General features: G+C 39.1%; 2 protein-coding genes and 1 non-coding gene across 21 annotated transcripts in view; 2 read left to right on the forward strand and 1 right to left on the reverse strand.

The window, feature by feature from the left end:
- The window catches only part of LOC122872437 (CLIP-associating protein 1-B-like), a 64,337-nt gene extending 58,847 nt beyond the window's left edge, over positions 1 to 5,490 (reverse strand). For 18 of the 19 annotated variants that reach the window (XM_044188674.1, XM_044188682.1, XM_044188680.1 and 15 more), the window contains exons 1-2: positions 5,184 to 5,490; positions 4,354 to 4,800 (exon numbers count right to left, since the gene is read on the reverse strand). In XM_044188674.1, the coding sequence (XP_044044609.1) occupies positions 4,354 to 4,554 (201 nt within the window). In that variant the 5' untranslated portion in view covers positions 4,555 to 4,800; positions 5,184 to 5,490. The other variant, XM_044188663.1, reaches the window with a different exon arrangement.
- On the forward strand, positions 186 to 16,959 carry LOC122872440 (high affinity cGMP-specific 3',5'-cyclic phosphodiesterase 9A-like). Its single transcript, XM_044188687.1, has 16 exons — positions 186 to 598; positions 5,497 to 5,621; positions 5,689 to 5,799; positions 7,108 to 7,257; positions 8,199 to 8,238; positions 8,319 to 8,421; positions 9,415 to 9,560; positions 9,992 to 10,051; positions 10,759 to 10,936; positions 12,314 to 12,436; positions 12,522 to 12,614; positions 13,554 to 13,621; positions 13,709 to 13,811; positions 14,181 to 14,285; positions 14,760 to 14,906; positions 16,361 to 16,959. The coding sequence occupies exons 1-16, from the start codon at positions 465 to 467 to the stop codon at positions 16,451 to 16,453; spliced, it is 1,779 nt and encodes a 592-aa protein (XP_044044622.1). The 5' UTR covers positions 186 to 464; the 3' UTR covers positions 16,454 to 16,959.
- On the forward strand, positions 279 to 408 carry LOC122872557. Its single transcript, XR_006377200.1, has one exon. It is a non-coding gene; the product is annotated as a U4atac minor spliceosomal RNA (small nuclear RNA).
- Positions 16,960 to 17,123: the final 164 nt, after the last annotated feature.

A 17,123-nucleotide genomic window follows, 5' to 3' on the forward strand; every position in this document is an offset into this window, starting at 1 on the left:
CCGAGATAGAGAAGACTCACAACAACTACCGCATGAGATCAGCACCGGAGCAATGGATTGGAAGACGGGCTGCAAAGGATTATGGGTAATTGTACCAAACTAAGAGCTTTCATTAAAAAAAAACAGGACAAAGTCAAAATAAATGTGGTTTATGAAAGTAAACCAAAATACAAGCGTGTGATCTTTCAGTCTATGAGGTGAAACAGTGAAGTCAAACAGAACCATGAGCGAGGACAGCGTTAACATTTCATAACGGCCTCTCTGCGGACGGGACGGCACCTTTCCTTGTCATGGGGTGGTTTGGGAAACTCAATGAACGCGTAGTGAGAGTTCCCCTGCTGACACCATAACCAACACGCACGCACCACCTGAGCCTCGCGCTCAGACCCCGGTGCAATTTTTGGAAACTCTCTTTAAAAAACGTGAGAGATAAACGCCACGTGAAGAAGAAAAAAACAAACAACATGGACGACGAGTTCGCTCTGGTGCCATCTGCAGGACGCTGTGTGGTATTACACGCAGGCTGCATTATTTTTTACTGTTGGGTCCCATTTGCAAAAATATGCATTTTACTGGCAGAGATAGGCACACCTGAGAGGTGAGCTGTAATTTAATACTTAAACTACTTAAAATATATCTCTATCTGCATGTCAGTTAGGCTGCTTTTACAATAAAGGGATTATTATCTATAACGCTGAATGTGCAGCCTGTGTAATACTGTGAATTATTATTTATTGTGTGATTTGTTACATCATTTATAAAGGTGTAACGCTACGGACACTGTGAATCAAAAACAACTGACTGTGGTCTTTAATTAATTTCTTTTTTTTAAAAAGGGTTTTGTAGGAAAACATGTTTATATTCCTCAAAGTGAAGTAACAGTTTAATTTAGATGTCAGTATTGAAACTAAGGTATTGTAACCACTATAGTATATTAAAATAAAATTCAGAGGCATTTATGACCTTTGACCTTTAATCACACAAAGATTAGCTGCTCCTGTATTAAAAAAATACAGAAATTACAGTGAGCATCACTTTTAATCCTACGTTTTGTCCTGTAACTTAGTTTGAATCTGTTTAGAATTAGACCTGAAAACAATTAGCTGATTAAATCAGTTTAGTCACTCAACCAAAAACTAATCGGCAACAATTTTTCTCTGGTTCCAGTTTCTGAAATGTGAGGATTCGCTGCTTTTCATTCTTGTTTTATATAGTTTTAAAACTTAATATCTTTGGGTTTTGGACTTTCTGTCGAAACATCTGGAGACTTCAACGGCCATTTCTGTCACAGCTCATTCGATAAATCAAGGAAATTAACAGCAGATTTATCGATAATTACAATAAATGTTAGTTGCAGCCCCGGTTTATAGGGAATTTACACCGTTCACATCGTCCTTAAAAAGGTGAATAAACAGGGTTTAGACAGTTCAGCTAACTGCCTCTAATGTAAATGTTGACTTTTACTACCAGCCTCTGGCTTTACGCTGTAGTCTTTTAATTTACGTGACAGGTCTGACTGCTCACTCCTCTCCGATCAATTAACAAGAGCCATTAGAGCAGCCGCACATGAAGCAGCTCTCCTCCATGTTTCACCCGCACACAGCATCTGAAGGGTTTTACGACCACCAGCCAGACACACATCGGAGCGCAGGCACAGGCAGGAAGCTGATTTCTGTTGGCTCGGTCACAGAGGGGAGGAAACTGGGCTAATGGCGCTGGTAAATTAAGCTCACCGCCACGGCCACGCTCGCCTGGGAGCCTCGTCCCCATTACAGACCCGCAGATATCAACCGGATTAGAGGAGGCTGCGTTTCCAGGGCAGCACAGGAAGCAGCGATTTGATTGGTCGTGTCGGTATGCGTGCGTGCGCGCACACGTGTGTCTACAGCTGTTAAGTCAGTGTGTGGTTTGGATGATACAGTCAGCTCCACTCAGTCTCGTCTGCTTCATTCTTAGTATAGGAAAAAAAAAAAAGGAGCGTCACACCAAACTCCAGTGACAAATCTAGCATTTTAGCGCTGCTTTTCTTGACGCGAAGGCTTCATAAAACTCGACTTAAATCTTTCCTCAAATAAATATTGAGATTGAAAGTTCAGTAGTTGACAAAACAATCTCACCACAAGCTCCACTTAGTAGCTGTTCTGGAGCTTTTGATTGTATCGCATGGACTTCACAGATGGAGTTTGCCCAGTTATAAAGAAATTGTAGATGTTTGTTCAAATTTCACATTTTTTCAGAGCACTTTCACAACTTCTCGTCCACGTTGGCTTAAAAGTTGAGACTCAAAGTTCATTCTCGACCCTTCCTCTTGGAAACTACGCAGGAAGATCATGTTATATGTTCAAAAGCTCCAGAACAGGCACTAAATAGACCCTGTGGTGAGACTGTTTTTTTCAACAATTAAATATTAAATACAGAAAACATGAGATTCACCTTATGGCACTATTCATATTAATTTCAATACATGTAATGGGCTGCAACTAATTTCCCCATTGATCAACAATCAATGGGAACATCAATATAAGGCTCCCTATAAGTTGTACAGCACTTTATCTCTGTAAATGCAATAGGCAGTGACAGATATTTGGTTAAAATACTATTAATAGCAAGTAAAAAAGTTAATACAAAAGGAATTGGGGGAAAGAGCTCCCCTGACACTGGACTAATGGCTTTTAATTGTAGAAAAGATCTTCTTAATGGAAAAATTACACATATCTCGAGACAACAAGAAGCACAACTGGAAGAATAATGGGGAAAACTGACATTTTACAAGACTCAGGCGAAGCTAAAGAATATATTAACAGGATTCCTCCTCCCCTACTGTACGGTATTAGAAAGGGACCACTGCTGTTGACAACCTAGAGCAGCTCTACGCTCCTGTGCAGGAACACACTACTGTAATCTCCGTGAACTGAGTAATCAGCAGAGGCAGCCTCATATCTGCATAAATTACACATTAACGTTCATGGATGGCGTGCAAATCATGCATAACAACAGCGAAGTGTACAGGCAAGATATAGGATAGTCTATCAATCACTTTGTCAATAGTGGGGGAAAAACGACCTCTCTGTGAATGAAGCGCTCCCTGAGGACAGTTTGTCCCCGAGACCTGCAGGAATCAGCATGAACTGGTTTAACATGTAAAGCTCCTCCTGCACTGAATCCTATGAAATAGTATAATACGCGTCATTTTGATATTCTTTACTGTTAATGAGAAATTAAGTGTTTCTGGAAAATGTGCAGTATTAAAAATGTTTCCAATAGCTCTCCGTTGGAGTTAATTAGTCGGTGTAGTATGACTTTATTTAACCAAAACAATAACAAATGGGTCTTTTCATTAACTTTTTAACAGTAAACCGTTAAAATGTAGCTACAGGCAAGATATATTTCACGTCAGACTCAGACTTTAATTCAGTGGTAACTTTTAAAAGCCTTTTTATATAATTGTAATATTTTTTTTATGATGTTAGCGGAGGTGGTCTTTGTTTCAAGTTTCTTCTAGAAAATAGTGTTGATATAAAATATGTAATGTGTTATTTTACAGGTCTGCAGTTTCCTAATAATTTCCTGCGAAGGTTCCTGAAAATCATGTCATTTGGTATTAATTACAGAGAAAATAGAGATACTGTTCAGTTAGTATATGTTCAATTAACTGCCAATTTAACCCAGAGAGTGTTTTAGTCAGTGCACAGGACCGAAAACAAACAAATTCAACATGTATGGAGATAATAAACTATTCATTGGGGGTTTAAACGGAGCGGTTCTTTCAAAGAAATTCCTATTTTCCCCATAATTAGCACCAAAGGATATGTTACTTCAGTTAAATAATGTAAAAATATTTCGCAGTATTACATGATGTGTAATGTAAACAGCCCGTTTGGGGGGAAAAAGACTGTCTAAGGGTACGACGTTCTGTTATTATCCTGCTCAGTACATGCTGGGATAGCCGACCTGTAAGTAGGAACACACAAATATCAACAAATTAAATCATGTAGGACGCCTCATAAACTACTAACCATGTTCTGGATACATGCTGTGCAAAACCACCTGTCGTGGTGAAAAACATCTTTATTTGCGACGTTTTTCAACTTTTAAGGCTCTAAAACAGCATTTACTCTCTTTCATGCGCTCACACCTGTCCAGTACAACCAAAATCATTTACCAAGCTGTAAAGCAACAGCTGAGAGTGAAGTGCCTTGTTCAAGAGCATCTCTACAGTTATTTTTAAAAAGACACTGAGAGGTGGAGTGTGTCCGCCCGTCCAGTCCCCATTCCTCCCAGCAACAGGATTCAAACCTGTAACCCTCTGGTGACAGGCACCTTCAACTTCTTAAACTAACAAACTGTCCTCACCTTGAAGTTGCTGGCGTTGACCCAGGAGCTGGCCACTGCTTCCACCATCCTGTCCAGCATGGTCTGGTCCTGCTCCAGCTGGGGGGACCTCTCCTCTCCCAGGATGAGGTCTATAACCTCCTGGCCCACCTGGAGCCTCTTCCCCAGGTCCTTCTGCATCACCTGCTCCAGCAAATACTCCATGCTCACCTCCTCCTCCATGGCTGCTGCCTGGGACAGGAAATTCAAGGCACAAGCAGACTTCCAGCTGGCCTGTCTCCTCTCGTTTTGTCCACCAAAGCCCTTACAATTTCCAGGACCTGCTGCAGGATACTTGGCCCAGTTTATTGCCAGTTATTATCTTTAAGAGGCAGCTAACGCTGGTGAATGAGCCGAAATGAGCACCATAATATCCTGCAGTGGAGGGCTACTTTGGACATTGCACTTCATTCTCCTGTGTGGCTTTCACTGTAACGAAATTTACCAAGAAAACGGCGACAATTAGGCGAAGTTTACAGACTAGCACACTTAAATTGAGAGTTAACGGTTATATTAATTATATACATTTAATAAGAAATCTAGCTTTCTGACTTCTAGCTCAGAATTAGAGATAGCAATGCTACTTTAAGTTTAGCTAGCCGGCCGTTAAGAGACTTAACTAGCTTATGCAGGTGAACGTTAAATGTCAAAACAGTTTATGTAGCTGTTAGCTTCTCTTGCTAGCACACTAGCTCGCTACTAGCAAGCTTTTATCCAAAAATAGTCGAGCTAGTGTTAGCTAAGCGAGCTAAGTTAGCTCGTTAAGTTACCAACGGCCACGGAGGAGTACCGTTAGCTGTAACGTTACTCACCTGTTTCTAGCGGGTTGATTAATTAGTTATTAATTCAGTGACCGGTTGGAGATTCAGTCACCGGATGGACCGAACCGTTCCCAGAAAAAAGTCCGAAGTGGCGATGCTGCCTCTGGCCACAAACTAACGTTACTTCACATTACAAACACAGCAATAACTCGCTTCCCTGTGGTAGTTTAAACTACTTGGCATTTAACCCTCAAGCCATTTAAATGTCTAAAACTCTCAGCTGGCTAATCGCAAGTCATTCATTGTTATTAAAGACGAGATAATTATTATTTGCCATAGTAAATCGCAGCGTGTCCCATGGCAGACGCCGTAGAGCCTGCGGGGAAGGAAGCCGCAGAACGGCGACCCCTGCCGGCAGAGCTGCGCAACAACACCGAGCCCTGCAGCACCAGGAGGGGACAGCGTGGGTGGGCTCTCTGTCAGCTGCAGGTGCCCCTTTACAGATTCAAGGTGTGCTTGTCAGAGTCAAGAGGTCTCATTTTCATTTGTGGAGCAGGTCATGTCCCACCTGGCTCTGGGATGACAACAAAAATCATTCATTTTATGGTCAACGGGAGGCTGGAGCAAGCAGAGTTTGGAGCCGACTGCTCTGCTGCAGATGTCAAAGGTAAGTGAGAGGTGCCTGAAGTTTGTGACAACTGCTGATTTTAGAGACATAGTCATAATGTAAATTAATAAAACTATGTGACAACTACTATTTCATTAAAACATTCAATTTAATCACAAAACTTAAAAATCAAACTAGGTTTCTTGTACAGAATTAAAGGATATCTGTCTTCTTCCAACCGTAAAACTATTGTGCAGTCAACCTCCATGTCTGTCCTGGACTGTGGAGATATTCCTTATTGTCATGCTGCCCCATCAGCAGCAGTTAAATCCTGTGCATCACAGTGCTTTACGCTTTATCACAAATACACATTTCATGGACGTCCTTACAGTGAAGAAGAAATCTCACGTTATTCGTCTATAAAGATCTACTGCTTCCAAACTACCTCACATCTCTTCTCTCATTTAAATCTAGTAACCAGCACACGATCCGGTAACTACCTGACCTTAGATATATCCCTCATGCACGCACTAATGTTGGCAGAACTGGTTTCAAACTGCCCTCAAACTACAGTCTTACATTCCCCTTGGAGATTTTAAAGCTTTATTATCTAAAGTTTTCAATGATTCTTGTAACTGTTAATTAATTACCTTGTTTATTGTGTAGTTCTGTTTTTGTTTTTTGTTCTTCTGAATGTTCTTGATCTCAGGTCGCTCTTGGAAAAGAGAGCTTAATCTCAGTGCGATTAAATAAAGATTAAATAATTTTTTTTTAAAAATCACACGTGAAGGTGTCAACATGGCATGTATAATGATAATTTCATGGTCACGAATGTTCCTGTGGCTTCTGTGTAAGGACCTGACCTCCATGTGGCTTTGACAGGTCCTCAGGTTAAAGGGCTTTGTCCTCTATGCTCTTGTCATCTTGAGACAGTGATGAATAAACCAACTGGGCCCTTGGCTTCTTGTGTGGGGCCCCTGACCTTTAAAGATGACAATAATAAGCAGAACGACTGAGCTAAGGATTTTATGCGAGTTACACGTATGAAACTGCAGTGTGAGGAAAACTCTACGTTCCTCATACATAACTTTAAAAAGATGTCGGTGTGCTGTAAACATTAGTTCACATAGATGTGTTTTGAGGACGTTCTCTTGGGAATTATAATTTTTTGTTGATAACCAATCATTGTCATAGTTATGTCAGCCAACACCAGGTTCCAGTGTACCTGTTACACTGAAACTGTGTCGACCCTCTAATAAAGGCTAAAGATATTTAAAAATGGCAGCCTTATTTTCTATAAATCCACTAATCAGTGAATTGTTAGAGTCCCAGTCTCACAATCCTGAACTGCCCCCATCCGTCTGACAGATCTGTTCCGGGCGGCGGCGGAGGCGGGGCCTCACCACATCCTGAAGATGTATAAAACAAACGGCAGCGTGGTGAACATCTCCCCCCGGCTGGAAGCCAACAGCGAGGACTCGTACTACCGACTGGAGGTGGTGGCGTCAGATCTCCACAGTGAGTAGCCTCTTCTGCGACACCAGCAGCACGTTTCCAAAACCTAAGAGGTCTATTGTAGACTGGAAAATCTTTATCTTAGCGCCGCCTAAACGGATGTTGTGATGTTTTGGAGACCCAAAGTCCCAAAAGATGGTATTTTTAAAATGGTTTTGGAGCAAGCAGGGCCGTAGCTAACACTGAGGACACTGAGGTCATGTCCGCAGTGTCGTTTCTGGGAATTTAACAGTTGATATTGTTTAGATGCACTTTAGTTAAATGTGTGTGTTTTTAGATAAAACAAGTTCAAGTGGATTTTGTATTTCCTTTTTCTTCTCAGCATTCAGGGAGATAAAATTTACAGAAAAACATGAATAAATATACTGTAGTATAAGAAAGTATACATTTACAGGGCTTCTTTGAGTGTAGGCAAACATTTCTTAAGGGTGTGAGGTTTTGCTCGGGATTTTAGAGGGAATTTCTAAAACCTGTGACCCTGCGAAGGACAGTAGTTCCCAACCTGCGGGTCAGGATCCCACAATGGGTCGCAAGATAAATCTGATAGGTCACAAGGTGATTAAAAGGGATCAGAAAGAAAAAAACAATTCTCTTTGACAAAATTTTGTATTTTTTTCTTGTCAAATGCTGGATATTTTCACCAATCATGGCTTCGACGTCTGCATGCTGAGTCAAAAAGATCTGCAGCAGCTCACTTCGTCAATATGTTAAATTTGCATCAAGACCTGCAGCTTAAACGGACGTGAAATCCCGTCCTGAAGGTCCTCATTTCTAAATGTTTGCATGAGTTTAACTGTAACTTGCCATTATTTGATCACCGCCAAACCTCCATCTCCTTACTAATGAATAAAAAGTGACAACGATACTTTAAATTTCGGCCTAACAATCATTCTGTAAGGGTTTCCAGATGTTTTGATTTAGTGTTTTATTTTGTTTATGCGCAGGTGTGGGGATGCCAACAGAGCTGGACAACATGGAATACAGGTGAGTGCATCCTGTGAAGGTGATTTATTGAAGCGTCTGGGTGAAAAGGGCTCATTGTTGTTTCCTGTCTCCGTCTTCAGGCTGCATCATCTGGAGAGCAAAGTCATTGAAGACGTGGGAAAGACTCCGGACATCATCTGTGAGCTGAAGAGCCAAGTGGAGTCTTTTAAGAGGAAGCTGGAGGTTCGTCACTCTAATCCTACGACGACACGTCTTTCAGAAACAGCTTATTCTCATAACAGGCAGGAAGAAGCGGATAAAAGCTGCCGTAGCTGCAGCCGAAACAGTCCATAACCAATCCGTTCACCAGACACGACTGCAGAGCTTCAACCCAAATTAATGCAAATAAAGCTGAATTTAGCATATTTCATTTTTTGTGCTGAACCAGCTCATTCTTTAGCTGTGCATCCATCCAGTTGTACTGCCAAGGGGATAAAGAAAACTTGATACCGCATTCCCATTCATTCCTATGGGAGCTGTTCACTGTTTGGTGTTTTTAAGTCTAAAAAGTGTGTCAAGTGGCCGGTTTAGGATGCACAGAACGATTCAAAAAGTATTTTGTCCTCACCGCTGGGAAACTTTTCAATGACATGTGATTCTTGCATGTTTCCTGAGATAAAGGTTGTGTTTTCAACATCATTTTTATAGTCTCCTTAAAGGTGTATTCTATTGTTAATTTTAAAGGTTTTATTTCATATATATTGCCTGTATTATTGGTCCTGTTTCAAGAGCATCACTTATGGTTGGCTTTTTATTTATTTACTGATCGATTGTATTGATATACTGTTTTTAAATGTAGTGGCTAGGCATGTGTTGGTTTGTATGTTAGTGTTCACAACAAAAGCCTCCCATGGTTTTGCCAGACGAATGCTTTTAATGTGAAGCAGCAGCATCAGGAAATGTTGGGTTTGAATTTACAGCAGTAAACAGCTCAAATACATGTTGTAGAACAGCGACCACTAAACAACAAAAGATTCAGTTATGTGTTTCAAAAGTACTGAAAGCTGAACATCCACAAGGGGCTTATTTTAGACCGCTCCTTAAATAATTAACTTATTAGAGGAGCATAAGAAACATTTATGGCTTCACTTTGGTCTGACTCACTCCATGCAGATTCCACCTTAATCTATGAAAGGATTTCCAGTAATAATACAGTTTCATTTTCTTTTCTGTCAGAGTGTGGTGCACCTGAGCTGGATGGGTCTATTCAAGGACGACAGGGACCAGCAGTTCTCCCCGAAGTTCTCCCCGAAACCCAAAAAGCCTCAGCTGAGCGTGCAGGAGGAGCGCCAACAAGTCCGCAGGAAGTTCCTCAGCATGAGGTGACCTCATCGTGTGTTACTGCTGATTCGTTTCAGCACAAAATTAGATATTAACTTGATTTTTATGGAACATGAGTATCTTTATTATTTTATTATATTTGTCGTTGAAAGAAGTGTTGTTGTCGGAATCCAGCTAATTTGGTGGTATATCAATGAATGTATGAAGCTACTGCGAGTAAATGTTGATCTATTAAGTGTCACATAAAGTCATAGTGACTTGATCATTTATTAATTATGAGCAACTGGAATTCATGACACATCCTGCATTAAATCGTCATGAGTGTTACCTGTTGCATCAAAAACTCGTAAAACGTTTTTGTGAACAACATTTTGGCCCTCAGTAAAATTCACGTTGAGTTTTACCTGTGTGCAGGTAAAACGACAAAGTGCAGAGCACATTAGAGGCATGTGTCTTTTCTGTGTTGCCGTAGCTCGCTGCAGGTGACAGACGAAGTGAGAGAGCATCTGAAAACTCCCATTTTTGACAACTGGTGAGTAAAAACACACACAATGTCGTGGATTACGAGATCCTTATCGGCTGATCTGATTCTTAGCTGGTTTATGTCATATTTATCAAAAGGACAATTTTCTGTGATGGTCAGGTGCTGCTCCTCTGTTCTTGGCTCTATTATATTTGCTATTTATGTGCAACCATTGGGCCTTTTAATTCACCGTTTTTATCATATCTTTTCACTTTTATGCGGACGACACACAGCTGTATTTCTCCGTCCGATGTGTGTCAAACTTTATGGCCTAAATGACTGCCTGGACTCTATATATGAAGCTTGCTGTCTCAAAACTTTATCAATTTAAATGAGGATAAAACAGAGGTCATTGGCAGTGCTCACAAGACCCTGCAGCAGTCTCTGAGACCGAACTGCACTGTAAGAATTTAGGTGTCACATTTGACACATTTCCTCTGGAGTTCATATTAAGAAACATTGTTTTTTTTTTTTCAGTTAAGAAATATTTCCAAGGTCAGATTTGTTTTATCGTTGCCGAGGAGCTGTAGCTGGTCTACAGGTAGTTCAAAATGGTGCAGCAGGGAGCACGTGACCCCAGTGTTGGCCTCTCTCCACTGGCTGTCAGTAGAGTTATGAATTCAATATAAAATTGAAGTTATTACGGTGAAGCTTAATTCTGAATTGTACTCACACACTCACACACTCCTGTCACACCTGTGTGGTGTTGTTAACAGGCAGTGGGAGGAGGCGGAGATGCTGGTGCTCCTCAAGGTGATGTTCACCGACCTGGACTTCCTGACGGCGTTCCACATCGAGCTGTACGTCCTGCAGAACTTCCTGTTTGAAGTCTACTGCCACTACAACAGCATCCCCTTCCACAACTTCCAGCACTGCTTCTGCGTCACTCAGATGGTACGAACAGGAGGAGGCAGTCAGTTTTATATGTATTTATTTATTATATTTCATATTTTATCGGCTGGATTTTCTCAGTTTAACCGACAGCGAAGGGCCAATAATGAGACAGAAATGTGAGGTCCGTCGTCACCACAGGGAACCCAAAAGAGCATGAAAAAGAAGTTATTCTTCACACATTTGTGTTTTACAAAAATTAACTGATTCTACATTTTTGAGAAGAAATCCAAATATTTGAAAGAAGAAAACAAAAGATAATTATACAACAATTATGGTTGTTATATAACACCTAACATGAACTAAACATTTTTGGCAAGGCTTCCCTGAATTGTATCTTTTATATGATACTGTGGCAGGATACAACTGAACAATAAAATGATCAAATATATTATAAAATATTATACAGTTTGAACTGTAGAATTTACTGGAACTTCAATATTCAATAAACATTAACTACGAATGAAAACATAAATAAAATAAATACATATTTAAGTATATTTAAGAATATACAACGGTGCATTTACTTACATTTACATATACTTGTACTCCACTACATTTATTTTATAGCTGAAGCTACTAGTTATTTTTCATTTTACACATAAAATATTTGATCAGTTTATAACATATGATGCATTGTTGTAGATTAAACTACCTCAAAGTATATAAAGCAGGTAAAATTAGCTCCACCTCGAACTACAACTTTAAAGTACATCTTAATACATCAATAATAATGATCCAGTAGTATAGAGTAAAAATATAAGTGGACCAAGAGTACTTTTACTTTTGATACTTAAAGTATATTTTGTTTCTAAAAAATATTTTTACTGTTACTTAAGTCAAGTAAGTAACGCAGGACATTTACTTGTAACAGGGTATTTTCAAGTGTAGTATTGATACTTTTACTTAAGTAAATGATCTGAATACTTCGTCCACCACTGAATATATAAAAATGTTTATAGAGTTTTAAACATGCACATTTAAAACCTTTGGATATAAAAATATATTTATTAAAGTTAAAATAAAAATAGGGTCAAATATACAAAAAAATGCCAATAAAACATTTGCAACCTCTTTTTGCATATTTGCCAACATACAGGTGATGTCCGTTTATCTGTGAAAAGACAATATATTAGTCAGAGTTTAAATATAATATTCATTTTCAATCATTTAGCTTTGTAAATATCAAACACCTTTGTCCAAAGGTGTTTGGCTGTGTCATAATTCAAGTATTTATGTAAATATCACATTTCTTGCACTGATTTTATATTTGCATTTTCTGAAGGAAACGGTAACAAAATCGTCAAAATTAAATGCAGATTGTGGAAAAGTTTAACGATGTGGAAATAGAGCTTTTCTGGCGTTTCTGGTGTTCTGCAGATGTACGGGCTGATTTGGCTGACGGACCTCAGGAGTAAATTATCAAGGATCGACCTGTTCATCATGTTGACCTCGGCTCTGTGCCACGACCTCGACCACCCCGGCTACAACAACGTCTACCAGGTCACCTCACAGCCATTCTGTTTGTCTCATAATCAAGGTGTGTGTTTATTGTTAATCTGTTTGTTTTTTATTTCATTTCACACAGATCAATGCTCAGACCGACTTAGCTCTTCGCTACAACGACATTTCACCCCTGGAAAATCACCACTGTGCCGTCGCCTTCGGCATCCTGTCCAAGGTACAAATGAAATGATGCATTAAAGGATTCAAAAAGGGTTTAAAAACCCAAGTATGACTGGAAATAGACAGCATATTCAAATTACAGAGGAGCAACAAAGGATTGTAATAAGGTTGGTTGGAAAAGTAGCAACCCAAACAATATTTGAGATACACTGTAGTAAAGAGTTAAACATCTGCAATGAACCAAACTGCTGATTTTATTGATAGACCCGATTGATTTGGGAGTTTTTCCTTATCTGAATAGAGGGTCAAAGGATAGAGGGTGTCGTATGCTGTACAGATTGTAAAGCTCCCTGTGGAAAATTATGATGCATGATATTGGGCTATATAAATAAAATTTACTTGACTTTATCTTGAATAAATATCATTTTTCCAACTCAATTTTTTACAGATGATATTTTAGTTGAGACATGAAAGATAAAATGTTTCCAATGAAAAGGAAATAAATTGATTTACATAACAATATTTTTTGTTTTTGGCAGTAAATATCACAAAATTAAATGTATTAACATTTTTCATTGTTCAACAAAATAAACCATTAGGAGTTTTTAACTAATTAAACATTTTTTTCCTCAGAAATAAGTGTGAAAAAGTGTTAATGTGAAACAAGATAGTATCGTCAGTGAAAAGTAATGGAAACATAAATGAGATCAGGCCATTAATGTAAATGAGAAACAAAAGGGGTCCAAGAATGGATCCCTGTGGGACACCTTAAGTAACATCTACCAATTGTTTCTGATTAGAATTTGAGATTATAAACACCTAAAACACATCAATTTTAGAGAACAAAAAAGTCTCTTAGGAGTTCAGCTATTGATTGTTATTCTCTTGATGACACCCAATTATTTTTTTAACTTGTTTTAACCAGAGTTTCCTATTTGATATTGTAGCTGTTTGAAACACGTTCAAATGTTGTAAAATGACTTTCTCTTTGCAGCCAGAGTGCAACATCCTAAAAAACCTGACCTGCGAGCAGTACAAACAGATCCGATCAGGAATGATCAAGTAAGACTTCAGCTAACGGCCTCGTTCACTTCATCCAAGTTGATGTTGTGTCGTTTGTTCACTTAAAAAAAATAATCTTTTTTTCAGATGTATTCTGGCCACCGACATGGCGAGACACAACGAAATTCTCAACAAGTTCAGAATCATGCAGCCGGTGTTCAACTTCACCAACAAGGACCACAAGGAAGTGGTAAAGAAATACACACTGAAACCTGTTGTAAACTGTTTTCTTCTATATATTTCTCAGTAAATACTGTTTGTATCATTATTCAATATTCAACTGATACAACACCTTTCAAAACAAAGGGTGCTTGATATGGGTAAATCAATGAGACAAGTAAAATCAGGCTATTAGAAGTCTGAAATGAAATAAACTAAATAACAAAACAATAAAATAAGATAAAAAGTGTGAAATAAGCAATAAGAATAAGAGATATGACTTATTAGGTCTGGAAAAATAAAACTGGCTCTGGCTTGTAAAGAGCAGCATTCAACAATATAGCTCGGACAAAACTGTCTTACCTGAGCTTCTTATTCTGCTTCTGATCCCTGTTTCCAGCTGATGAAGATCATGGTGAAGGTGAGCGACATCTCCAACGAGGCCAGGCCGATGGCCGTGGCCGAGCCCTGGCTGGACTGTCTGCTGCAGGAGTTCTTCAACCAGGTTTTTACTCTCAGTTTACTGATCAACACACAGGAAGTGGCTGCAAACAGCTGCTCCCTAACGCTGCAATCAGTGATGGAGAGTCGTCAACATGAAGAAGTCAATCTCGCTGTCGAATATCATGGAGTATATTTTTAAAACATACTTTTTGTCCATATAGGACGATATAGAAACAGAAACCTGAACTAAAACCTTGGTTGATCACCACTTTTTTTCTTACTTTTTTAAGAAATCAACTAATTAGATTGTCACATGGAGAGTAGAAATCATTAAAACAGAACCCATAAGTAAACTCATGAACACTAAAATAAAATCTGCCCCTACAATTGGAAAAAAATCCAAGACCTGAACCCTGAAAATCTTCCAAAAATGAAACAGATTGTTGATTGTAATGATTATAGGGCATACTGAAATGTAAATAAAACCCTTGAAAGAAGTGTCTGCCTTTGTTTTTGTTCTTGTTGTGTTGTACAGAGTGACACAGAGAAACTCAAAGGGCTTCCAGTGGCTCCTTTCATGGACCGAGACAAAGTGTCCAAACCGTCCTCTCAGACCAACTTCATCCGATATGTTCTCCTGCCGCTCTTCACCGAGCTCACCAAGCTGTTCCCCTGCCTGGAGGTAAAATATCACCACTGCTTTTCCGCTGTATGATACAATAGAGTGAGGGACGGGCACTGAAAGGATAGATTCTGCTTATCAATCTAATTCTTATTAATTAAAATCACTGAATAAATCACTGGTTGATAATAACAGTTTCTATATGGGAATCTAAAGCTAAATACGGACAATATGTAACAAGACAAAGAGTCTACAGCCACGCCAACAGCTCTGTGAGGCTGTAATGCTCATTGTAAATAAAATACAATCGTAATATGATAAGTTAGTTTTTGTGCCGTGGTAGTCGTGGTCATGTGAATGTAAAACTGGTCTTTGGTGACCTGTTTTTTTTATGATTACGATTCATCCTGGGGGGGAAACAAGGATATCTGAACCAAACGCCATGGCAATCCATCCAATAGTTGTTGAGATATTTCAGTCTGAACTTGAGTTGTGGACCAGCACTGCCTTCCCTACGCTGCTAGCGTGGCTGAAATAGAAACATTTGAAAGTTGGCATTAGATCAATAGCTGCAGCCGGAGTCGGGAAACACTGTATTGATCAATTCTACCTGAGAGACACAAAAACAACGCATGGCAAACATAGAAGCATATTTAGTTTCAATGTTCATTCTTAGTTGCCCAGTTGTTAAGCCTTTTAGATGGACGGTGAAGTAAGATTTCTTTGTCTACTGCCGTTTCCAAGGTCAGGAGCGTACCGCAAAGCTTAACTTTTAAGTCAACATGGACGAGAAGTCCTTAAAATGCTGTTCCATGACAATTTGGCTTCTCCATCTGCTGCTCCTGTGATTGATGTGATATTAATCAATAAGGTTAATTTATAATGTAAGAGCTAATCGATTCTATACAAATATGGTACTTTAACATTGTTCATTTGAACATTTCTTATTACAGGCTTAAATTTCTTTCTTTCTCTCTCTTTTCGTTTACAATCAACATGTTATAGTCTTTTGTGCATTAAAAACACTATTTTCCAAAATGTCTTTTGGTTTCTAACGGTTCGAGAATAAAGTAAAAATGTTATCAGTGGTTTATTAAGCAGTATCTTTTATTTCATTTAGTTGTTTGTATTTGACAGCGAAAAATGTTTGACTTAGTATCTCAACATATTGACAAAATTTCTCAAAATAATGAGTTAGCATCTCAATTATTTTTGAGATATTAAGTCAATATTTCATTATTTTGAGAAAGTTTCTCATTATAATGATTTACAGGATCTTTTTTCTGTCATCACATTGGCAGAAATGGGTTTCCACAGGTTTTGGCGTCAGTTTCTAAGAATCAAAGACTTCCTTTTTAGTTTGTCAAAAGTAATTCTGGGAAATGTAGGAAATCAAACAGTTGTAGACAGAAGTGAGGCCAGTTGAGTGAATGCAGGCGTCCCACAACAAAAAATGTAACTATAAGAAATATGAAATAACCCTTGGAGTACGCTTTTTTGATGTCGTCGTGCAGCAACATATTCTGGAGCCGGTCCGGCGAGCCCTGGAGTATTACTCTGACATGGAGAGAGCCAGCAAGGAGGAGGAGGGGACGACCAAAGCATGAGGAGGAGGAGGAAGAGCAGGTGGCGTCTAAACCTCAGTGTAGTCTAAAAATGTGTTCAATCCATGCATGTGTTAGCTGACAGAGCATTATATTCAGCAGCAGTGTGTTAGAGGAAGTTATTGCATCTGAAAAACTGTCATTAGAAATGTTGTAATCGGTCCAGTTTCCCAGATTGTATTCAGCTTTTAGTGTAGTTATGTGGAATATTTCTGCAACTTAAATGTTTGTTGATATATAAGTTGAGATTTGGCTTTTTGACAGTGATGAGACTCAGTACCATTAAAGAAGAGAATATGATGTTTGTGTATTTTAGCAGGAACATGAATGACCTAATTTGTTGTTTAGTTGATCTGGACTGATCGCCTTGTAACCCAAAGTCATGAGGTGAAACAGCTCCATCTGGTGGACAATTTAAATGTTTACATGTTCTGTAAACGAGTGGGATGATGTTAAAGTCTTTATATTTCTTACTGTCATTAAATCCCATGTGTCCAACCCTGAACGGATCTACTAACAAGTGTTGTGTGTGTGTATCACAGCCTCCATTGTTGTCCAGAAACTGTTAAAACACATCAGCGAGCCGCTCTGTTGCACTGGGTGACATGTTGCTTCATCACCATGAACACACACACTGTAGTTTATTCTGACTCAGCCCCACACACACCGTCCT

Source organism: Siniperca chuatsi, linkage group LG24 (assembly GCF_020085105.1).
Source record: "Siniperca chuatsi isolate FFG_IHB_CAS linkage group LG24, ASM2008510v1, whole genome shotgun sequence".
NCBI lineage: Eukaryota > Metazoa > Chordata > Actinopteri > Centrarchiformes > Sinipercidae > Siniperca > Siniperca chuatsi.

What these genes read in the sequence shown, in the direction of transcription:
- LOC122872440 (XM_044188687.1), top strand. Translation starts at nt 465, where the DNA reads ATGGACGACGAGTTCGCTCTGGTGCCATCTGCAGGACGCTGTGTGGTA. An exon ending in GGTGGCGTCAGATCTCCACA is followed by an intron (nt 7,258 to 8,198) that starts GTGAGTAGCCTC and finishes GTTTATGCGCAG; the next exon opens with GTGTGGGGATGCCAACAGAG. An exon ending in TGCAGGAGTTCTTCAACCAG is followed by an intron (nt 14,286 to 14,759) that starts GTTTTTACTCTC and finishes TGTGTTGTACAG; the next exon opens with AGTGACACAGAGAAACTCAA.